At 37.4% G+C, this 26,016-nt stretch overlaps 1 protein-coding gene across 8 annotated transcripts in view; it reads right to left on the bottom strand.

Moving 5' to 3' along the window:
- The window catches only part of SGIP1 (SH3GL interacting endocytic adaptor 1), a 206,753-nt gene that overhangs the window by 16,300 nt on the left and 164,437 nt on the right, over nucleotides 1-26,016 (bottom strand). For all 8 annotated transcript variants that reach the window (XM_024734663.1, XM_024734668.1, XM_024734661.1 and 5 more), the window contains one exon: nucleotides 6,005-6,116. In XM_024734663.1, coding sequence (XP_024590431.1) covers nucleotides 6,005-6,116 — 112 coding nt within the window. The remainder of the gene's footprint in view (nucleotides 1-6,004; nucleotides 6,117-26,016) is intronic.

Here is a 26,016-nt window from a genome sequence, read left to right as displayed (position 1 = left end):
TTCTGGAAGTTTGCCCCTCCATCCCTGCTGCAGAATATTGCTGATCTCTCCGTTTGGTGCCAACTCTTCTTCCTTCTCTATCTTTCAGACCCATAAGGCTTGCTTGATTTACTGGTGATGAATTGGTGCTAAGCCTGGACTTCCCCTTAAGCTGAGTCTACTCTTTATGTTTTTCAACAAGTGGGCAAGAAAAATTTTATTTGATGACTCTAGAAGAAAATAATAACTACTCAGAGCACTTGTTAAACTAGACTTCAGCACCTACCATCACTCAGTCCACTGTTAGCAGTGGTTGCTCAAATGTTTTTTTAATTGCTAAGGGATCTGCTCAGTTTCTTTTCCAGGTTGCTCAAAATGAGCTCTAAGTGGTGTCTTGGTGGAGGATAAAGTTTCTCTTTTGAAAGAAAGTCAGCAAGGGGAGGAGGTGGAATTTATTAAGTCAATAAACATTTATGGATGCCTAACTATGTAAGCTGGGGTTGTTTGTTTTTGTTGTGAGTGGGGAGGCAATTAAAAAATGAGCAAAAGACATATATACGCTAATATGTATAAAATAGATAACTAATAAGAACCTACTGTATAAAAAATAAATAAAATAAAATTCAAAAAAGATGAGCAAAAGAGCCCCTGCCTTCAAAGGGCTTACAGTGTCAGATGGACTATGAGAGAAGTAGTCAGTATAAGCCAATAGATGAAGCACCCAGGCTCGTCAGTTACATTACATTTCTTTCTCTTTTTTTTTTTTTGCGGTATGCGGGCCTCTCACTGCCGTGGCCTCTCCCGTTGCGGAGCACAGGCTCCGGACGCGCAGGCTCAGCGGCCATGGTTCACGGGCCCAGCCGCTCCGCGGCATGTGGGATCTTCCCGGACCCGGGCACGAACCCGTGTCCCCTGCATCGGCAGGCGGACTCTCAACCACTGCGCCACCAGGGAAGCCCTACATTACATTTCTGAACTGCATCTCAATTGTCAGAGTCAGACCTTTGGTGATTTATTAATCCATCCAGTGTCTAAGTCGATCTAAAATTTTTTATATAAAAATTAATATTTTCAACCTATGCTCACTCACTAAAGGAAAGTCTTTGTTCAACAGTAATGATTGTTCCTATCAGTGTGTGATGTGGCTACATTTCATGTGAGTTTAAATCATGGAAATCTGAAATACTGCTATATGGAAATATTGACATAGGTACTTTATGAAGTAAATTTAAAACCCTATGAATCCCCATATGAAACATCTGTCTAGAATGGCAAGATTTCCAAGTCAACTGGTCTAGAGCCTTGTAAACTGGGCTCTCCCTGTTACCACAGGCAGCATCATGTTAGCTGGTCAACAGAAACACTGGCCAATTTTGGTCAGGAAATGTGTGGATTTGATTTATGTGAGGTCATCAGAAGTATATCCCTCTCATAAAGTGTAAGTTTTACTGCTTTGATAACTAAGCTCATGGTTTTCTGTTCAAGCATACACACTTCTGCACATAGGCTGCTTCCCTTCCTTTATTTATCATCCCCTTTTATTGACTTGGGTACCAGGCAAAAACTCCTTTTCATATTCAAGACTCAGTTCAAAGGCAGGCCTTTCCAAGGTCTTTGTTAATATCTTCTCCATTCAGCCCTCTTTAGTTTTTCCTTTCTTTAGTTTCCTTGGACAAATGGACAGATTTTTTTTTTTTTTGCATTACGCGGGCCCCTCACTGTTGTGGCCTCTCCTGCTGCGGAGCACAGGCTCCAGACGCACAGGCTCAGTGGCCATGGCTCACGGGCCCAGCCGCTCCGTGGCATGTGGGATCCTCCCAGACCAGGGCACAAACCCGCGTCCCCTGCATCGGCAGGCAGACTCTCAACCACTGAGCCACCAGGGAAGCCCAAGGACAGATTAAAAAAAAAAACTGCTTTGTAGTTTCTTGCACGTATTTACTACTGTGAAGGCAAGTACTGTGTCTTAGGTTCTGGGAAGGCAAAGGTATGAAACACAGAACCCAGTGCAGAGTAGGAACTCAATAAAGTATTTTAAAAATAAATCCATACATTTAACAATTATATATTGGCTGCCTAATCAACGTACCAGGCATTGTGTAATGCACTAGAATGGGCAGTGAGAAACAGGACAAATGTGGTCTTGAGCAAACTTCTAGTTTAAGCAGGGACATATACACTTGAATAACTAATTGAAATATGGTGTTAAGGGAAGGATAGACTATAACTGAGAAGCCTAAGGTTTTCTTGGGAATTAGAGAATTAGTTCCTAGCACAAGAGTTGTTCAAATAGGAGCTAATAACGGGAAATACGTTTCCCCCAGGTGGCAGCAAAGTCAAGGAGTTCTCTGCCTTTGAGCTACTGAGAAAGACTCAGATGCCAGAATACCAGTAGTGGATTTTTGTTTCCAGTGTATGGTCTGAAAACAAATGGGGAAGTCTTTGATACAGGATGAGAGAGAACCACAGGCAAAGCAAAGCCACGTGCGTTTTCTGCATCATTTCTCTATGTGGCGCTGTGTTTGGCTTTATCCTGCTCCCCACCTCTCCCCATGATGGAACTTTTGAACTTGAGTTGTTTCTTTGAAAGTGCATAACAAAGGAACAGCAATTAAAGTCATTCACTGCTTGGAGATGACATTAAATTTAGAAGAATGTCACTTCATGATCTGTTCATAAATTTCAGATCTCATAATTTCAATGAAATATACTAAATCTCCCATCTACCAATATACAGTATACACTACAGCTACTTATGGCAATATAATTGAAAAAAGACTCGATATGTGCAGTCATCCACAGATCAAAGGCTCAGTTAATTTGGAAGGGCATAGGAAAAGCACTAATATTAATTTGGCTCAAGTACCACATCACTGGAATGCTAAAGTCATGGACACCAGGCTGACTGGTACAGACCTCCGCAGACACTTGTCAGAGTGTGCTGGGGAAACGGAAACTAGATGAAGAACCCAGCTTGTATAGGGACAGGTTCGCAGGTGACTGGTAGGGTCTTTAAATCCCAAGACCACTTCTTGGGATTTAAAAAGGATTATTATTCAGGACTTCTTAACTCCCATTGCCCCATATCTACACCTCTTCTATAGTGGACTTTGCATTATATTTATGTACAAGTTTTATTTTCCATATCAATTGTCTTCACCACCAATATATCCCTGTCTAGCACAATGGCAGCCACATAATAGACATTCTGTAAATGTTAGGTGAGTAATTAAACTCAACTTGTTCAGCAAATATGCACTGGGTGCTCCATGCCAGGTCCTGTTTTAGGTACTGAGGATATAACAATGAACAAAATACTTAAAGTCCCAGCTCTCATGAAGCTTACACTCTAGTGGGGGAAGGGACAGACAATGGACACTGAAAACATGGAACATGTTAATTAGCATGTTCATTAACTAGAAAACAGTAAGTATGTTAACTACGAAGGAAGAGAAAGTGAAGTAGGGAGAAAGGAAATGTTGACAGCGGAGAGGGCAGGAGAATTGCTATTTTACATAGAAGGTCTCTGATAAATCTGCTGAAGAATCATGAAGGAAGTGAGGGGGCAAGTCACTCAGATAGTTGCGAGAAGATTTCACTAAGGCGGAAGGAGCAACAAATGCAAAGACCCTGGGGTGCAGGTGGGGTTGGGCTGATGAAAGAAAAACAGCCATGAAGCCAGAGTGGCTAGAGGGGAGTGATTAAGGACGAGGGTGACAGAGGCAAGATCAGAGAGGTGGCAACTGGGATGGGTCGTGAAGGACAAATCTTATAGACCATTATGAAGCATTTGTCTTTAACTTTGAACAAGTTAGGAAGATTTTGAGCTGAGGAGTGACATGTTACATTGAAAATAGATTTCAGGGGGGACCAGAAGTGGAAGTACCCCTACTACCAATTGGATCTCTCTGAATAAATGAACGAATAAATGAATGAATGAAAGCCAATTAGTAAGCAGACAAAAAAGCATTCATTCTCGTGTGATCCTTAGTGTTTTTCACTCCATTATAGACACCTCTCCACATTTTCAACTACTCATTTTTTTTAGGGTGTGTTTCTACCTGCAATTCAGGGAAGCCTGAGCTTTCTAAGGTCCAGGTCAGTCAGTAATAAGTAGTCTTTAGAACTGGTGTGACAGAAAGTCATGCAAATTCTTTACTCAAAGAAGGGTCTACAGAAGAAACATGTATGTATGTATACAAAGTCTGTATACAACCTAAGCGAATGATGCTTACTTTTCTCTAACAGTTCAAATGCATATTCTGTATGAGGAGCTTTTAGTTGCTGTTGATGCACGGTCATGGCAAATGATCTTTCTGCTCTGAAGATGAAAAAGAAGAGACGTGGGAGAAACCAGAACGCTATAGCCTGAATGCTTGTGTTCTCCCAAAATTTATATATTTAAACCTAATCCCTGATGTGATGATATTTGGGACGTGATTAGGTTATGAGGATAGGGTGCTCGAGAATGAGATTAGTGCCTTTATAAAAGAGACCCACAAAGTTCCTTAGCTCTTTCCAGTATGTAAGATTCCGATGAACCAGGAAGCTGGCTCTCATCAGATACCGAATCTGCCAGGGCCTTGGGTTTGGACTTTCCAGCCTCCAGAATTTTGAGAAATAAATTTCTGTTATTTATAAGCCACCTAGTCTGTTATAGCAGAGCAAATGAACCAAGACACCAGCGTCCACAGTATTTGTTTCTCTGCAAAACTCTGGGCCCAGAATAAAACCTAAATGCTGTTTAAAAGGATATTTAGGGAGATTGATAGATCTCAGTGGCTAGAATGGAGTGCAGTTACTAATTATATTAGGTATAATTAGTAATGTTGTTAGATTTAAACTTAAAAATAATGTTGTTAGATTTAAACTTAAAAAAAAACTTAAAAAAAACAAAAAAAAAACTTAAAAAAAAAAGCTAGTGTTTCTGAAGTGTAAAGAGGCTTAACAATTAGTCATATAGATTTTCACTTAAAATAGAGTTCCAAGTTCTAATTATACTTATCACTATTTCAAAAATTTTTATAAAACAGTCTAGTGTTCTATATGCACATTTAATTTTTTCTCTCATCTTTATTTCCACAGCTACCAAGGTTTTCTAAGCTCTAGTCCCTGCAAGTAAAAAATAAAAAGCAATTCTTTCCTCACCTAGGTTTGTCCTTTGTTTATACATCAGATTCAGACCTGGAATTGTATTAGTGACACACTTGAAAACCAGTTTGACTTAGGTGTTTAGTTTTCAGTGTAGACTAATAATCGCCCTTAACTTTTTTTTTGAATCTGAACCCCTTTGTGAAATTGATGAACACTGTAGAGTGTCTATGGGCAAATGTGCATGTACACACACACATTAGATATGAAATATAATTTCAGGGGATCCATAGACTTCCTGAACCCCATCCATGGGACACCTTATAGAGAAGCATGTACATTCAGGTAAAGCCCATTGTCAAGTTGTACTGATATAAGTGTAATCAGGCTCATGTAAATAGAGAGTGGTACATTTTTACCTAAAATTTTTACTTTGCTGTGATTATTTTTTTTGGCTAGTTTTTCCTTACTTAACAAGGGTAACACATAACTTGTCCTCTTACATATCTGCATGTTATGGAAAGGTGGTTTTATTCCAGGTTCTCCAATGCACCATTGTTTCAGTTTCTATGTGGGTGACTCCCACCCAGGAAAGACTAAGACAATAAAGACATGATCTAGACATTTCCTTTTGTGAGATAATACATTTTCTCATTGCTGATGGAGTTGGTTGGGTTTTCTGTAACCTGCAACCAAAAGTGAATCAGAGATTTCTGTATTAGATTAGATAACTGGACCTTTTGGCATATTTTTTTAAAAAAGCAGTGAATTAATATTCCTAATCAAATTAATTCTAGGTATGCCACCTGTTACCGTTGACTGGATTTTTTTGTTTGTTTTGTTTTAGGATATGGAATGAAATAACTATACATAAGGTGTCCCCACTGAATTGGATAGAGTTTGGAGAATACAATGGACCAAGCCCCAGACTTACTTGCTCGGATCTGCTCCTTTGAAGTAGGCATTGACTGTTTCTGTAAATGCTGCTGCAACAGGGAGGGTGTCCTGGGCTCCCATGGTTAGGGGGCTGGGTCCCCTGGAAGAACCTGCATGAAATGAAAAATCTTCATTTAATATGGATCGGAGCCATCTTAGTGTATGTGGAACTAAAAGCCCATTAAAGGATTAGAGGATGAAATCTAATTACTGAAAAAAAAAAGCCATGTGCTAAGAGCCATAACTGTATATTCAACATAGAGCTCAAGTATTTAAAAGGAAATATTTGGCTGGTTTACAGACAAACACACTCGAAATTAATGCAACGATGTATTTTACTACAGAAAAAAATCCAAGCAGAAGAATAAAGTCATGGGGGGTTTCAATGTTTTACATAAAGCATAAGGCAGTATTTGCATGACAGTTTGTACAGCAGGTAGTTAGTAAGAAAATTATTAGCTTCCTATTTGAGCCTTCACCTTATACAATTGCCCACACACTCAAAACTGTTTGCATTTCTTCATTTTAAAGAGACAAGCAGCCATGGAGCACCAAGTTACACATTGTCCTTCTCTGGGGTGTTTCCATTTCAAAAAGTCCAATTACCCTCAGATCAAGTAGGCTGAAGTGTACATGTCCCCAAACATACACAACCCAAACGTCCACCTTGACTTAGCACAAACACATCAATGCATCAATTCACATTATTAAAAATAACAGTTTACTGACCATCTACCACATACCAGGCACTATACTGGATACCTGACAAGAATTACCACATTCAAGCCCCACATCAGCCCTGTGGGATAGACATTATTATCCCCATTTTACAGAAAGAAAACTGAAGCTCAAAGAGCTAAGTGACTTGCCCAAGATACAGTTAGTTAAGTGGCAAAACTAAAATTCAAACCTAGGTTTGCCAGCCTATAAGGCTCATGTTTTTCCCTATACTGTTTATACCATATTGTTTGTCTAAATGAAACATTTTCCTGTATGTTTTTGATACAACTTGAGGTTTCCAAAAGGAGCGAAGTTTAGGATTGTTGTCTTCATTAATAATCTTTAGACATGGTACTGAAGAGTCAAGTTTTATAAGGACAAAGTATTTAATTATGTCACACATTCACTGCTTCTCCTTCTTATCACACAAAACACATTTCCTCTTCTCCACCTCATCACAGACTACGTGTTATGCTTTTTATCTTTTACCTTTAGTAACTCTCATACTCCTCTCTGATTACGAAAAGATCTACCTTTGTATATTTCCCTCCTCAATAAAGTTTTCCTTGATAATTCTAGTTCATCCTAGTGTCTACATTTTCTATCTTCCCTTGTCTTTCAATATCTTGGATGTAGTAATGGATCACCAACAGACATTGGCCTATTATCTGCTATGTATCAGGCATTATGGTAGGTGCTGGGGATTCAGAGATAATTAAACATAATCCTTGTCCTCAAGAAATAGGTTTTTGTTGTTTACGAGCCACGCCTCAAGTGGTATTTTGTTACAGCAGTCAGAATGGACTGAGGCACGCAGTCTGGCCCAGATCTATCCTTCCTCACCTCTTCCCTCTCTTTCCAACAACGCTATACCCTAGCTGTGTTCACCTCTGGGCACTACAGTCCTTACTGTGGGTTTAATCAATAATGCCAGAGAAGGAAAGAACATCAAGATTTTACAAAGAACCCTTTTACCTTAAAGGATCCACAGTTTACAATTCTAATTTCTTCACATCCCTATACATTGCAATTAATATGCCATCTTCTATTTCACTTTTTTCATTTATTACACAATTTTCCTTATTGCTCTCTGGTCTACATATCATTTCCATGAGTATATATTATTCTACAAAAATTCTCCAAATATTGGGTCATTTCTAGGTAGAAATTATTCTAAATCCATCTTTGTATAAATTGGTCTTTTTCTTTTAATTATTTTTTTTAAGATATAGTTTTATTACTACAAAGTGGGATGACCCAACCATAAGGCAGATAAATTTTTGATTGCTAAGAATGCCAGATTATTTTATCTTATTTTTAAAAATAAATTTATTTTATTTATTTATTTATTTTTGGCTGTGTTGGGTCTTCATTGTTGCACGCGGGCTTTCTCTAGTTGCGGTGAGCAGGGCTATTTCTTTGTTGCGGTGCGCGGGCTTCTCATTGCAGTGGCTTCTCTTGTTGCGGAGCACGGGCTGTAGGGCGCAGGTTCCGTAGTTGTGGCACATGGGCTTAGTTGCTCCGTGGCATGTGGGATCTTCCTGGACCAGGGATTGAACCTGTGTCCCCTGCCTTGGCAGGCAGACTCTTAACCACCACGCCACCAGGGAAGTCCCCCAGATTATTTTACATAAAGATTACACTCAGTGAAAATGCTATTAGTAATAAATGAATGCTTCTGTTCCCCTGCAGTACCTTAGAGAGTCTTTGTTACTATGATTATTGGAAAACTGGGCTAAAACCAGGAGAGTGTCTAAGATGCTGAGAAATTCAAACCTTATGGCCTAAGGTGACTAAGAGGGGCCTCAAAACTATTTTCAAATATCTGAGATAATATTACCAGACAGTGACTCTAGGGACCAGAATTCATGGCCATGGATCTGCAAGTTAATAGCTTTGTGACCTTGGGCAAATGAATTATCTTTAGATTTTCTCAACCATAAAATGAAGGCAATAGATCACATCATCCCTGTGTGTTAGGATTCTATAGTTTTAAGTTGTTTATAGGAATTTAAGGAGTTTTAAACAGTAGGAACAATTTTCTCACACAGAAATAAGCTGCTTTGAAAACCGTATCCCTTCACTGGTGGTTTTAGTGAACCTGCCAAATATTTACTGGGTCTCTACTATGTGTAAGATAGTGGTGGGAACGCAGATATGTAAACTTTCAGGAAATAAGATACAAGCATATAGGAAACCCAGTAACAATATCATATACAAACAAGAGCTTAAGACAATAGCTCAAGTGACAGCACTACGAGGTTTTTTCACTACAAGATTAATTGTCCAATGAGCAGAACAGGAAATTCTGCTCCTTGATTTAATACAAAGAACCTCAGACTCTGGTGTCACATAGACTTGTGTGTGAATCCCAACGCCTCCACTTACAATCTGCTGTGACCAGGAGCAAGCTATTTAATCTGTCTGTGACTCAGTTTCATCTTTAAAATAAAATATCAATAATATCTATGTTAAAGGTTTGTGGTGGACATCAAATGGGATATCCTTAGCGTGGTATATACTTGAAAAAACATCTTCTTGTTTTTGTTGCTGTTATTTTGTCAGGGTGAGTTTTACTAAGGTTGTTGAATTAGAGTTGGTTCTATGAATTTGAATAGTTATTGAGGTAGAGAATGAAGGGAGGTACCACAAATGGTACTCCTCACTGAGCAAGGAGATAGACCAACATTTTCAGGTTCCTTCCAACTCCAAATTTCTTTTATCATAAGAGCAATGAATTCTGTCGTACATGTTTAATTTTTTGTGTATTACGTGGGTGGCTCTCATATCTATTCAAGTTGCCTGATAGAATGCTTGGACTCGTAGGAGATGAAAGTTGGTTGAATGCATATTTGTCTGTTGATTCATTCGAATGTGAGTTCCTGCAATAAGTAGGCATTGTGCTAGTTGCTGAGGGATTCACAGAAATGTATGAGATGTACCCCTCCCTTCATGGAGCTTATAGTATAAAAGGGGACTATAATATTAAATACAAATGAAAGACAAAGCACTACCTGAAGGTAGATAATATTGATAGTTAAGTATTATAATTATTATATTATTATTAATGATTATTTTTAAAGAATTCAATGTCAAAATAGTAATTATTATGTCTGTCCTACAATAAAATAAAAGATCAGACACTAATATGGCTTTTTGTTCTTTATACATTGAGGGGATAAACAGGTTCAGTATAATTATCTCTATTGCACTAGCCCAAGTTCACTCTGCTAGTAAGTGGTAAAGATGAAATTCAATCCTAGGTCTCCTAGTGCTAACAAAAACAGTAGTAGCAACAACGAAAACTTTGTACCTCTTATCGCATACTAAGAACTATTCCTGTATTACCTCTTAATCCTGATAATACCCCTATTAGGGAACTACCATTGTTATCCCTGTTTTCCAGAGGAGAAAACTGAGGTTACAAATCATTCAGTAGCCTTGCCCACAGTCACCCAGTTAGTAAGCAGTAAGCACAGCATTGGGATGCAAACCTAGTACTTCCTGACTCTGGATCCTGAAGTCTTACCTACACTGCTCATGGAACATGTAAGTCAGAACAAAATTATGTTAGACATCTGAGGGTGCATATGTGGTCCCCCAAGGAGGACAAGTTGCTGCCATTACCTTGTCGAGTTCTGACAAAATAGCAATTCCAGGGTCCTGGAAAGCAATTGCCATGCACACTTAGGAAGTTCTGAGAAATGGAAAAAGGCACACAGACTCACCATCATGTGATGAAATTTTCTGAAAGGCAGTTTTCTGTGACTCTCATTACCAAGCAAGGTTACACACACACACACACACACACACTAAGGCTAAAGAAAAATTAGTATGACATCTTTAAAAGAAGAGGTCATCCTACTATATAGAACAGGGAACTATATTCAATATTTTGTTATAACCTATAAGGGAAAAGAATGAGAGAAAGAATATATACATATATATATATACATATATATATGTAAAACTGAATCACTGTGCTGTACACCTGAAATGAACACAGCATTGTAAATCAACTAAAAGAAATCAATAAAAAAAGAAAAAGATAAGGTTGTTAGTTTGTGAAAGCATTTCCTGAGTAGTCAACTGAAATATGAATGTGAGTATGGAGTAGGGGCTGTATATGTAAAAATATGAAAGGAGAAAGGGAAAAGGGAGAGTGATTTTAGAAGAGAAAGGGAAAGATACAAATAAAAAAGAGGGAGAAAAGGAAGTAAAATACGCAGGTACAGAACTTGAGTAAGAGTACAAGGTTTACTTGATAAATAAATGGCTGTTCGAGTCCCGGGTTCCACAGACACGCCTGGTACTACACCACTGCCAGTCTTTTGTGTGGAGGGGAAGTGTGTCCTCACGGTGTGCAAGCCTGTCCGGTCCCCCTGCCCCCCTGTTCGGTACAATTTACTCCATTTTCTGTATAATGTTTTCCACTTTGCAAAGTTGAAATTTAGAACTTTTTTCATATCAAACCAGCTCATGAAGAAGACTTCTTTTGAGTTGTTTTAAATATAATATGAATTTATGTCAGAGTAGTGCTTTCCTCAGGGGTGTTTGTAGCGTTTGTCACTATAGGCTTAATAAATGGTAATAGCTGTTATTTATTGTGTCCTAACTCTGTGTGATGCTTTATATGCATTACCTCCTTTAATTCACACAAACACCTCACCAAGTAGGTGCTATTTTTAACAACCTTTTCTTACAGATGAGAAAACTTTGGAGGCGTAAGTAGGTCAAACTCAGAGAGCAAGTGATCTATGCTTTTAGTTATTATGCTTTGCTGTTACAGTAAAGAATCTAGAACTTCTTCGGAGGCTGTGGGCTTCAGTAGTGACTGTGCTTCTTAGTTAACATCTGCCCTTGGGCAGGTCACTGATTCTAGCTGCATCCCTATTAAATTGCGACAGCAATGTCAGTGCAGCCAACTTAATCTGACTGTAAAGAGGATTTGCACTTACAAATGTCAGGAGTCAAAAGAGCTGCAAATTTTACTCTCTTTTCACCTGGGTTCGGAAACAGTCACTCTGAAAGTACAACATGAAGCATGGACAGCAGGAGAGGGCAGACTTGTTTGTTTAGAAGACCATTACCAGCCTTGCAGCCTACCAACCCGAACAACTCCTGCTCCACCAGGCCCGCTGTACACGCAGGGCAAATGACCCTTATGTCCAGGAGTGAGAATGCAGGAGACAGAACCAACAGATGGAAGAAACAGACAGCATCAGAATGCATGAAAGAAGAGAGGAGAAATTCCAGGAGTTGTATGAAGAAGCAGAGAGTGGGAACTGGATTAGCTTTTTCTAAAACAAAGCAAATCATATTAGTAGAATTAGTAAAAAAAAATATATATATATATAGTCAATTCAACTATAATTTATAGAGTATATTCTGTATAATGTGATAAAGACAAAAATGTTGGAATCAGATTGAATTAAATTTGAATCCTGACTTTATCACTTATTGTGCTACCTTGGGAAAGTTACTTAACCTCTCTCATGTCCACCTTCATCATTTTTTAAAATGGAGATAGTACCTTCTACAGATACTGTGAAGATTACATATGATGATATAGAATGTCTTTGTTATCTGAGGATAGTCAGTATCAGAAAAAAAGTCACTTAGAAATGAATGCATTTACATGGTTTCCAAAATTTCATAGGATATAGTAATAAAAGGGCTTGACTTGCACTCTAAATTGTCATAAACTAAATTTGTGAAAACAATCTTTTATTAACACACTGCAATCAAATAATCAATGAGTTCTTAGAATGAACAAAAATGATTTGTGTTGATTTTTTGTGTTGATTTTTTGTGTTGATTTTTCCTCAATCAAAATTGAGGAAAGGCATATTTTTCTGATAAATTGTATTATAGCTTCATATAACAAACTAGTTTCAGATTTGGTTTTCTTTCATGATTATAAAGTGATCCTATATTGCAGGGTTACTTGAGAGTTTTATACATTTTCCTAAGGGTCTTTCAATTTCTTGATTTTCTTTTGAAGTGGCTATGATATAAGCTTCCTTTATTTCTTCTTTTTCAATCATTGCTAGTATTATTTCTGCTAAACCCTCAATTGATGATGACTTTGAATATGACCTAAGGAGCTTTACACCATCACTTTCCTTGACTTCATGGAATCCTGTATCCTTTCTAAGATTGGCAATTTCATTTTGCAATAAATGTGCACTGCACCTGCATTGCATGTCCATTGTTTGTTTCAGACATTTATGGAAAAACTGACTACATCTGCATATTATGTGATGAACGGTGATAGATGCTAGGGTTAATTTGGTAAACTGATTTTAGAATGGGGACTAATGTTCTAGATTAATACTTTCATGTCGAGTTGGTCTTACTTTCCTACCAAATCCAGTAACTGCAAAGACACCCGTAAGGACACTAAAGTAAGGAGTTTCGCCAGTATATGTAAATCTGAGTGCCTGAGCATAGTAAATACTCAATAAGTAATAGCCATTATCATTAACAGAGAAGGAGAATTTGTTGGGCAGTCACAATATGTAATATATTGTTTCAGGCTGCCCTCAACACCACATGCATTTAGCATACAAAGTAAGATAAAGAGACGATTAGAAGCTTTTCTTAGCCCAGTAGAAAGAATTTTATCGTGAGAGCTTAACTTGAGAAGGTGAGTTGTACTTTTGTGACCTTGTGAATCTTAGTTAGCTGAAGTGATGCTTAATAAAGTAATATTACTTTTTTAAAAATCACGGCAACTTTGTTTAAAAATTTTTAGGATAGGTTTGTAAGAAAAGGAGTCAAAGGAAAGTTATTACATATAAAATTTTCTATTTTTTTTTCTCTGCATCTTGGAATGTTACAACTTTACATAAACTAGTTGACTTAAATTATTTGAAATTTATCTTATATGTGTATGTTGTATGTGTGTGTATATGCTGCATATAAAAGTGTACATGTAAAATAGTTTGTGTATTTTGGTATATTTTTGTCTCTTTTAGAATTCTAGGTCTAAAAATTCTATATCTAATGAATGCTGTAGGTTAATTTCATAAATAATAATGCTGTGATGATAGCTAAACTGAACATATACTTTTTGTATCCCAGGACTATTCTAAAAGTTTCACATGCATTACCTTACTGAATCCTCACATTTAAAAAAATATTATTATTACTATTTTGCAGATGACAAAACTGAGGCTTAAGAAAGTCTGAAAGATTCCCTAAGTGCTAGTTTGGTTCCTCACATCCTGAAGTAAGTGCCATCAATTGACTTGCTAAGTGCCAAGTGCCAGTACAGAGGAAAAATGGCAAACCTCAAATGAGGAGTCCAACATTACTGGGTACTTGCTATGGGCTACACACTCTCGTTTATGCTTTACACATACTGCATCATTTAATTATCACCACAGTCCTGTGCCCACATGGGCACTACTACATATTACAGATCAAGAAACTGAGTCTGAAAGAAGATAGTCTTTGGCTCACATTCTCACCGTAAGCAGTGGAGTTAGTTAGGATTCAAATGAAGGTCCACTTAACTCCACGCTCCTTCCACATAAGGAGCCCCATAGGCTTGTCTCGACTCACAGTGGCTTTGGGTGAGTTATACTTGTTACATGCTTTTCAGTGTGCAAGGCATACACCTTCAGGAAAATGAGGAAGGCGTACTTAAAGTCAGTTATCATAGAGTAGAATTAAGGACACTGAATTTCTGGGTATGTAAATAGGATTAGAGTTGTTTTCAGTCTTCCTCTTCAAAAGTCCCTGCTCACCTGCCTTGGAGAGATATACATATATGTAAAATATATAAATATATACATATATAGATATATAAAAATATATTTTATGTGTAAAATGTATATATACACATATAATATATATATTTCATGTGCAGATAATTGTTGCTTTTCAAATTCCACTTAGTCCATAAACGTGATTGGTCAACGTTTTTGTTGTATTTTATAGAGAATTTTCTTCAAACTGGGTCTTTGCTTACAGTTCTCAAACCATCATCCAACATTAATTAATGCCGTATTTAATTAACTTCCTAAAACAATATGGTTGACTCAGAAAATGGGAAAATTATGTTTCCTTTTCATCATCAAAGTCACATCAAGCATATTCAACACAAGGACTATTATTAGACATGGACATAAGGCAGGAGACAAAGCCATAATGAAAACGTCTTCAGTATGAGGACTCACATGACCAAAACCTATACAACTTCATACAGACAGTACTGAGAGTGATTAAGCATCTGAAGCTAAGCCAGCCAGAGCGTGGTATGACAAAGGATGTGGAGAAGACATGAAGAGCTACTCTATGTAGAACACTTATACGGGATGGCCATTGTGCCGAATACTTTACATGCATTATGTCTTCTACTTTCCAAACATCTCTTTGAGGTACATACCATACCATTATTAGGCGTGTGTTACCATCGAGGAGATTGAAGCTTAGTGAGATTAAATAATTTGCTCAAGGTAACTTGCTCTATAGTAAGTAGAAAGGTGCTGTGACTGAAACCAGATCTAACTTCAATTGTATTTTCAGTGTTGGCCTGTTCATGTTAGAAAGCTTTGCTCCAAGATCCAGCTGGATGCACAGTATGCAGTCTCAAGGGGGCAGCTTCTCCCCAAAAGGGGTAGAAATTGGTTCTTAGGGGAAGGTGAAGGAAATCTTTACCTTTTTACGTATGAAGCACACAGATATTCATACAGTACATAACCAGGTGTACAGTACATCTGTGATATTAAAATTGTACTGGGGAGCAATGAGGGGGAAACAAAGGTCTAAAAAGACTCTGTGGGTAAGGGAAGGGGGATAATGAAAAAACAGTTTGAGAAGATCTGGTTTACAGCTTAAAAGGGTCATTGGTTGTGAATGTCCTTTACACCTCATCAACTCTCTTGGGAAAAACTTTACGGGACTGGTTTCGCTAAAGGATAATAATGGTTTATTTCTTTCTTCAAACTTACAGAGTGAATAATATCTATGGGGCTGAAATTATGGGTGGGCTAATCAAGATCATTGGGAAAATATCCAGTAAGGACCCCACAGAGGAACCATAAATGGCTAAAAAGTTTGAAAACAAGTTCAGCCTCACTAGTAATCAAAGAAATACAACAGGAAGAGAGAAATAATTTTTTATCTTTTCAGATTAGAAAAGATCTGAAAAGAACAATACTTCATGCGTGTGAGAATATAATGAAATAGGCACTGTAATATAATGTTGATGGAAGTAAAATTTGGTATAACCTTTCTAGAAACCTGCTTGGCAATGTGTGTCATGAGCCTTTAAAGGTGTCGTAAATTTAGCCCATAATTCCAATTTTAAGGATCTATTCTAAGAAAACGTCTTAAGGCCAAAGAATTATGTGCAAAGATGTTCATGGCATGTGGGAGAACTTGAAGCAATTTAAATGCCTAATAACTGAAGTGAAATAAATCACAATTCATGACAGAATAAAATGCTATGCAGATATTAAAAGGTTTTCAGTAATTAAAAATAGAGCTAAAAACAATCACGTATCACATTTTACCTATTAGATTGGAAAAGATCAGAAATACTGACATAACTCAGTGTTGCTAAGTGCATGGAAAAAATGTTAATCATAATGCTGGTATAAATTTTTGGATGGACATTTGGCAATATGTAGTATTATTTTAGATGTGCATACCCTTTAACACAGTGATTTCAGTTTTAGCAGTTTATCTTTTGGAAAAATTCACCCAAGTACGTGAGGACATAGGTTTAAGGCTGCTCACTGCACCATTTTACACAATAGCAAAAAAAAAAAAAAAAAAAAAAAGAAAAGAAAAGAAAAGAAAGAGCCAACCTAAATATCCATTAATAAAAGAAAGGTATATGCATACAGTATAATACTATGGAAACATTAACATGATTATATAGATGTATATGTATATAATGCACACACATATATAACCCAAACACTCCATATCATAAATTTAAATGGCTACTGTTGAATGCAGATTATAGAGGAGAGTCTATCTTCTATTTGCATAAAACCGTACATACTTCCTTGATTGTTAAGAAACATACTTTTGAAAACATGAAAATAGTAAAATTTCTGAAATTGAGATGCATCTTGTAATCAATGTCAAAAGAAAACTGGCAGCTGCTAACAGAACATGTTCCAGAGTTGTCTTTGCTTGTACTTATGGGAATGTAACCTTGATTAGAAGTGATCAGCTCATCTCGAGGTCCCCTCAGTTGAGTTATTTGAATTGACAGCCTCTCATGTGATTAAATTTGGACCCTTATTTTCCCTTAAGAATTGTTTTTAAAGATTCCATCTGATGCAGTAATAAAGTGAAAAGTTATTTGTACACAGAAGATAAACTGTCACACACCAAGCTATGCAACGGCAGGCAGGAGAAACTGCCAGATTCTTTGAAAAGTAAACCATGGAATTTCGAAAGGTGGGACAAGTAGGTTATGACTGAATTATGCATCATAAAAGAATATATAACTCAGGTGCTAAAACTGTATCTGTCAACAACTTCTGGCTGACTTTCAAGAAAGTTACCTTTTGGCAATTTATAAATAAACTTAGGAAGATGAATGCAGATAAAACCTTGGAATTTTTGATGTGCCCCCAAATGAAACCATAAACATCAAAGAGAATAAAAAGATCCAGATTATGAACATGCTGTATAAAAAGCATCAAGTCACTGTGATATTAAATATAACTGCTGATGGCCAGAGTGACTTAGGTGTATTTTTAATTCTGAAATTGAAATAAGTTTAGATTCAATTTCTGATGGTTATACTGAAGATAGTGGCTTGCACTTTGTCTGTTATTGTTAGTTAGGAAAAAAATGCCTTTATACTTTTAATGAAGCTTATTTTGCACCTGAAGTGTTGTTAAACCAATGGAACACATCCCAATGGATGGCTTTTTGGAATCAAGTAAATGCAGCACGTGTACACACACACACACACACACACACACACACGTGTGATTTCAGCATTGTATTTACTCTTTTATTTTTCAGTTCCAGGATCTTTTTTCTTTAACTTTATTGAGGTACAATTGAGAAATAAAATTGTATGATATATAATGTGTACGTGTGATGATTTGATCTACATTTACATTATGGAGGATTCCTCCCATCTAGTTAATTCACACGTCCATCACCTCACATATTTTTCTCCCTTTCTTCCTTCCCTTCCTTTCCTTCTTTATTTCTTTTGTGAGAACATTTAAGTTCTACTCTCTTAGCAAATTTCACTTGTATCAATACAATACAGTGTCATCAACTATAGTCACTACGTTATACATTAGAGCCTCAGACCTTATTCATCTTATAGTTGAAAATTTGTACCCTTTTACCAGCCTCTCCATATTTCCCCCACATCCAGGCCCTGGCAACCACTTTTCTACTCTCTGTTTCTATGAGTCTGACTTTCTCTTTTCTAGGTTCCACATATAAGTGATACCATGTAGTATTTGTCTTCCTCAAGATCCATCCACGTTGTTGCAAGTAGCAGGATTTCCTTCCTTCTCTGTATTTACTCTTTTATCTATACTTCTCCATATTGTTTGAAGTTTTAAAAAGTAATGTGCTTACATCAATTTCACAATCAGAATAAAACACTGAGCTATTTTCAAATACAGTTTAATGGCATGGGGGACATTATCATATGTTAAAGTAAGAGAATGCATACTTATATACTGCATGAAAATATAAACTACACAAACACACACAAGTCACCTACACAAGAAAAATCTTAGAAATAAAATACACCAAAACAGTGGTTATCTATGGTTATTAGATTATAGATTATTTCATTTTTTATAGCTTTCTGTTTTTCTAAATTTTATATAATGAGCATGATTAGGGATAGTATGGCAAAAAATATTATAAATAGAAGATGTGGTACATATATACAATGGAGTATTACTCAGCCATTAAAAAGCATGAAATAATGCCATTTGCAGCAATATGGATGGACTTGGAGATTATCATGCTCAGTGAAGTAAGTCAGACAGAAAGACGAATATCATTTGATATCGCTTATATGCAGAATCTAAAAAAAATGATACAAATGAACTTATTTACAAAACAGAAACAGATTTATAGGCTTAGGTAACGAACTTATGGTTACGGGGAGGGGAAGTGGGGGAGGGATAGATTGGGAGTTTGGGATTGACATGTACACACTGCTATGTCTAAAATAGATAACCAACAAGGACCTACTGTATAGCACTGAGAACTCTACTCAATACTCTGTAATAACCTATGGGAAAAGAATTTGAAAAAGAATAGATACATGTACATGTATTGATATAAGTGAATCACTTTGCTGTACACATGAAACTAACATAACATTGTTAATCAACTATACTCCAATATAACATAAAAATTTAAAAAGAAAGAAATTGAGAGTTATACTAGGATCTTAAATAACTCTGAAGTTTCTACATTTCTCCTTTATTTCTTGAATGGTTTCTGTTCTTACAGTCAAAAAGTAGATGCTGGTAATTTTGAATTTTATGATATTTGATATTTATGAATGGAGAGGCATAAAGAATGCTGTCAGTCCTAGTCTGACTGCCTGAAAGCCTGCTATTTGAGCCACCAGTTTCCTGGGGAATGGGCTGTGAGCAGAGTCCAAAAAAGGCAAAATCTAGGAAAGGAGTAATCAACATTAAGTAACTCATTCTTCCTCTTCCTGGACTCACCCGTTACAATGATGACTGCAACTCCGGAAAGTCACCAAAACATCTTTGAAAAATTAACCTCACCCTTGCTCCTTTGTGATACTTCTCCAGAAAAACCTTTCATGTTTCTCAAAGGCATAGTTCAATGAGCCTCTAAATCAAATCTTGAAGCAATGTTGCAGTTACTCTGAATATAAGACTGAGCAACACAATTGTAAGTCGCACACACTGTCTGTGTGAATATGTGCCAGCAGGAAAAGAAGCCCCAAGGCCATATTTACTAATATCCTGGTGACTCAGTACAGCAGAGCCAGCAGAAAAGGAACACGTCCGTGAAAATTCCTGTCTGCTGAAATTCTACACTCTAGCAGAGATTATTGCCACATACATGTTGCAAAATAGTTGAAGATACAAAAGGGTTAAAATCTTAAGGGCAATGACTTATCTTAATGCCTTATTTTGATGACCCCAAATCAATCTTTGATTTAATAAATAAAGCAATGAATCTAAAATTCTTAGCACATATTAAGTATTCATTAATGTTAATTATTTTAAGAAATGATTATATTTGTATAGTACTTTATAGTTTACAAAGGCCTTTCACAAGTAATTGATTAAAGTCTATTAGGAGTATGTTTGATATTGATGAAATATATACATTCCACATACATAAAAGGGCTTAGAAATGGGAGATTCTCCCGAGTCTTGACATCACCTCTTTGAATCCCTTTTTCATTCACTGTGTCAGCTCTCCTCTCTCTAGTGGGTAATCAAAGGTCCTTTTCTCTGTCTGGGGGAGTCAGAGTCAGGAGTACAATGTATGGGCTGTCTCCATCTGTGGACAGCTCTTCTTAGAAGACACATAATAAAAAACTATTGTACAAACTAGTATGTGTAAAATAAGTTACAGGGATATATTGTACAACACAAGGAATATAGCTAACATTTTATAATAACTTGAAATGGAGTATAACCTTTAGAAATTGTGAATGACTAAATTTCACACCTGTAACATATAATATTGTACATCAGCCACACTTTAGTTTAAAAAAAGCTATGCATGATGAAGGCTCACAACTATGTAAAGGTAAAGTAGATCCTTCTGGTGATTCTCAGCTTCTCCACTCTTTTCTCAGGAAGTTTGAAGTTACTTGTCAAATTTGCTGAAATACCTTGATTTACAAATTCCTTAATAAAAGAAATGGTAACAGATTTTCTTCCAACACCTCCCATCAGCATGAACACAGCATCCCGAGGAGTGTATCACCAGGCAGATCATTAGCCTCAGCGAGGCAGCTTTAATGATTGGCTCTGGTGGAGGCTGGTGGTAGGAGGTGAGTGTACAGCAGGAGGACGCATCCTGCTTCCACGGGATTCTCCTGCTCCATAAGCAGCCAGAAAAGAGGGCCCATTGTCCCTGCTGACAAAGAGCAGGGGGCCATGTAGCAGCTCACGGCAGACTGAGTTGCCAGATGCTTTATGTGGAAGACTAGAATGCAGCAACCTGACCTTCTTCAAAGCAGGCGATAACTAAACAAAGCAGTCCAGGGATATGGGAAGGTGGACAACAGTGGTAATAGCTAATCATTATTGAGCACTTTGCATGCACTGACCTCGTACTTGACTATTTAATCTTTACTACAACCACTACAACACTATGAAATAGGTTACTATTTCCCAGTAATACCATAACTATTCCAATTTCCAGAGAAGAAAACCAAGACTTAGGTTAAGTAGCTTCCCTAAAGTCACAGCATGCTTAGACTATAATTTAGACCCCGAAGGCTAATTCCAAAGCCAATGCACGCGCATACACACACACACACACACACACACACACACACACACACACACACACACACTTTCTCCCTCTCTCTAAATATATATATATTCCATGTATTTTTCTCTATCTCTATGGATATATGTGTGAGTGCATGCATGTGTGTACACTGAAAGTAAACTAATATAAATTAAATGGGGACTTTGTCTATTTTTAATATCTAGGATAATACCCAATATGCCTTTAGATTAACATTTATACATTATGTAAGATTTTTATTAGAACTCTAACTCAGCAAAACATTTTATCTTTCTTTAAAGCGGACTCTGTGTAGACTTAAAAGTCATGCCTGTCTCTTCTTCTGGAAGCTCTCCCTAACTTCTAGGCCAGGTTGTCTTTCTGCTGGGTGCCTCCCCAAACATCCTATCTCCTGAATTATAACAATCTCTGCATGTTATTGTAACAACTTGTTTAATGTCTTTTCTATGCTCCGTGAAGGTAGAAACATGCTTTTCTTGTTCCCGACTGTAACCCCAGTATCGTTCATAGTGCTGAGCACATAGTAGAGGCTCAGTAATTACTTGCTGACTGAATGAATACAGCCACAACAATATTTGTCCTTATAGCAATATTATCAAGGTCGTGTTCTACAAATTTGTTCATTGTTTTCCCTATCAGATACCTACCTATTGTAGAATTAGTAAACATGGTAAACCTTAGCATTTTAATCAATTTTGTGCACATACATACAAACATATGTAGACAGTCCTAATTCCTGCTAGAGAATATTAACTGCGAGCATGCCTAGACACATTGCCGCTACCATGAGGAGGAATTTAGAAACTCTGTAATGTCATAAGAAGCAACTAATTGCTCCTTTTGAACATGACTTATATAAGTTTACCGTGGGGATAGGCAGGGAACTTTAAAATTTATTGCAAGAGCTCCTATTTCATGGAAAAAGAAAAATGAAGTGCCCTATTAAAACAAATAATTTTCTTTCTATTTATAAGCCAAAAAATACAAAATTTATTACTCAATTATTTGTAAGGTTTATACAAGTCATTAAGTTTTTGTTTGATGTACTCAACAAATATTAAAGATTCCTTCAGTCTCAAATGATGGTCAGTTTTGAGTGTTCACGTCTGTGGGTCAGAAGGAAGAGATAGAAGCTTACAAGACAGATGAGAAGGACACACGCCCAAGAGAGGACAAAAGGCGTGGACAGGCAGCGGTCAGGGAAAAGAGGCAGGATGTCACCTCTACGCTAACTTGTATTTGCAATAATGGTCTTCTAGAAGCTGGTATCCTCCTTCTAGGCTTGGTGTCTGCAATTTTCCTATCTGTTACTTAGGTGAACGGTCATACTCAGAGTGCAGCCGGGTGAGCCGGTTAGGCGCTCTCCCCCGAACACGAGTGACCGAGAGACAACAGATGAGCAAAAGATCTAGGCACTTAATATATACCACAAAAACCTGTCCATTAAATATCCTGCATTCAAAATTAACCATTAATACTTGTGTGGTTATTTAAAGAAAAGATACAATGGAGCAAGTTCCGGGCTACAATGCATTCCTTTTCCCATATGGTTCCTGATACAGGCTTGCCCCAAGGCTAAACCCTTACCTCCCTGGATTCAGTCCTCACGTCTAAGCAAATAACTCCCACATTTCCACAGTCTGTTTACTCCTGGACTCATACTATATAGATGGTGTGCAGGACTTCAAAGCTGAGACGTCTCCAAAGAAACTCATTTTTTCTGACCAAATCTAGTGCTCTTGGAGTCTCCTTTCTTCTGGTTTACAACAGTACCCTTCTCCCTGTGTCTCAGAATGGAAGTGTTCACTTATTTTCCACAACCTACTAGATGTCAGATGTTTCTACCCCAATGGTGTTTTCCAAAGCTCTCCATGAAAACGGTACCGTCGGTTCTTTCCTACTTCTCCCGAACTGCTTCAGTAAATCCCCAAATTTCTCTGTGCCTCTAATCCTAAAAGTCAAAGATGATCCTACCAATTTCTTTCTCCAAAATTTCTCAAAGTTCCACCTTGCATAAAGATTGTAATCAAATTCCTTCTCTCAGTATTGAAAGCCTTTTGGAATATGATATCTACTTACTTTTCAAGATCATTTCTTAAAACATTCCTGGCCTCTCCCAGTGTTTACTGAATATAATGTGGATATCATTCCTGGGTATGACGTGGATATCACTCACCCTAACGCCTTTGCTCAAGTCATTCTTTAAACTGGAACAATCTTAGGTGTCTGAAGTCCTCCTTGTACCTTACTGTCAGTCAGGTCAAAGTCCCTGTGTCTCTAAAAAGCTTTCCCAGATTCCTCCCAGTTAAAAAAAATCTATCCATTACTCATACATTTCCAGCGTGTTTTTAAAATTCTATTATGACATTCACTACAGTATGCCTTTTATAGAAAATCCTAACTCTTCTATTTCTTGTGAATTCCTACAAGGCAGAAGCCATATTGTTTTACCTCCATAACTCCTTCACAGGGGAGTGTGATAGCTCTCTAATAGCTAAGAGCAGCTCAGGGAATGCTTGTTAACCACTGAAAGAAGAAATACAAGAATGAACAGTCTTTAGCTTTTCTATTCTATTCATTACTAATCCTAGTTCCCTTTTCCTGATCTAGGGAACTATTTAACTTATGCTTCAGGTTTTGAAATTGTCTACACATAACAACTCTTCTTTGTGGGGCTTAAGGCTTTCTGCTGTTCTTATTTGTTCTTCATTTGGTAACCTCAATCAGATGAGAAACACTACGATTTAATCTACTTTTGCACCCAGACAAGTGTGACTGAAACTCAGGGTTCATTTCCTTTGTTGGGGAATAAAAGACTTCAATCTTGAGCAAAGCAAAGGCTATCCAACATTTACATATTTTAAAATTATCGAATTATCTTCATTTTCTTTTGCACGAGGGACACATTCAGAAACAACTGTGTAGTTTGGACCATATTAGAAGAAAATACACCATCAGTGAGTCTGATGGGGATACGAAAGGAAGCTCCTGGCCTTAGTCACTACCAGAGACCCAAGAGGTCACTTTAGAGACCAGGAAAATACCAGAAATAAACAAATGCATCTTAGCTACAGAACCTTCTTGGCCCCTTCCCTTAATTCTCCTCATTCAGTTTGAATGAAAATTCAAAGTATGAAAAATAAAAACATTTCAGAGCTACGAGTAATAAAAAGACATGGAGGAATCTTAAATTCATATTATTAAGTGAAAGAAGCCAATCTGAAAAAGGCTACACCTTGTATAATTCCAACTATATGAGATTCTGGAGAAAGAAAAACTAGGGAACCAGTAAAAAGATCAGTGCTTGCCAGTGGTTGGGGAACTGGGAAAGAATGAATAAGCAGAGCACAGAGGACTAGGGCAGTGAAAAAACTATGTAGGATACATAATTACAGATACATGTCATTACACATTTGTCCAAACCAATAGAATATAAAACACCAAGAGTGAACCCTAATGTAAACTATGGACTTTAGGTGACTACCCTGTGTCAATGTAGGTTCATCAATTGCAACAAATGTCCCACTTGGATGAGGAAGGTTGTGCATGTGTGAGGGCAGGGGGTGAATGGGAAATCTCTGTACCTTCCCCTCAATTTTACTTTGAACCTAAAACTGCTCTAAAACATAAAGTCTATAAAAAACCAAAACCAAACCAAAAAGCCTTTCATATCGTGTAGTATGTTAGTAAACCAAACACACACACACACACACACACACACACACACAAACTATCTTAACTTGATTTTCCTAATTATCCTACCAGGTGGGTATTATACCTTCCACTTTAAAAATTACAAAACAGGAAACTCAGAGACATTAAATTCTCAAGATCACATAGTGAGTGGCACAGCGAAGATCTGAATATTATAGTGGTTAGGAGCATTTATAACATAACACTAACTCCCTCTGAACCGATTTACACACTGACTAGCTGTGTTATTTTGGGGAAGTAACCTGAATTCTCAGCGCCTCTGTTTACTCATCTGTAAAGTGTGAATAACGATAGTGCCCACTTCACACAGTTGCTGTGTAGAGTACACGAGTTTGTGGCCAGGGAGTAATTAGCAGAAGATGAGAGCCATGGTAAGGGTTTATTGGTGATATTGCATCAGCAGTATTGGTATAAGCAGCAGTACTCTGGATATGCTGAATCCAAATAAAATCATCTTTTCACTAAAGGGTACCCTTTGCTTGGTGACTTGGGATAGAAACTGCCACCTACTCTTAAGCTTTCCCACAAGTATTTAATTGTATAGAATTCTGATATGAATTCTGTACATTCACATCATCCCTAGCAACCCATTCATAATTTGGCCTGGACATCAGGGCTAAAACAGGGAGCACTTTGCTGACTACGATGTTAAGAAACACATATTAGGTCTTTGTCCCAGTTCCTGGCACAGAGCTCCTCAAACCCTTGTGATTGCTTGAGCGAGAGGGTTAGTGGGGGCTTTGGGGTTATTCATAAAAAGTCTCTTTTAACCATACCTGAGTCCATACTAAGGAGGTGACTCTTGGAGGATGGGGGCTGGTTGGTTAAAGGGTTGAACTTTCTGTTCCATCTCCCAACCTCTGGAAGAGGAGAGAGCCTGGACATTGACTTAATCACCAGTAGTCAATGATTCACGCAACTGTGCCTACATAATGAGCCTCCCATAAACCCCCTAAACGATGAGGTTCGAAGAGCGTCCGGGTTGGTGGACACATCAAGGTACTGACAGGGTGGCACACCCAGACAGGGCATGGGAGATCCGTGCCTCTACCCCCATACCTCCACTTAGTCATTTCTTTCATTTGC

The sequence above is a fragment of the Neophocaena asiaeorientalis genome, unplaced genomic scaffold (assembly GCF_003031525.2).
Source record: "Neophocaena asiaeorientalis asiaeorientalis breed wild unplaced genomic scaffold, Neophocaena_asiaeorientalis_V1.1 scaffold15, whole genome shotgun sequence".
Classification (NCBI taxonomy): domain Eukaryota; kingdom Metazoa; phylum Chordata; class Mammalia; order Artiodactyla; family Phocoenidae; genus Neophocaena; species Neophocaena asiaeorientalis.
Note: the sequence above shows the minus strand (reverse complement) of the source record. Positions and strands in the feature narration are given on the sequence as shown.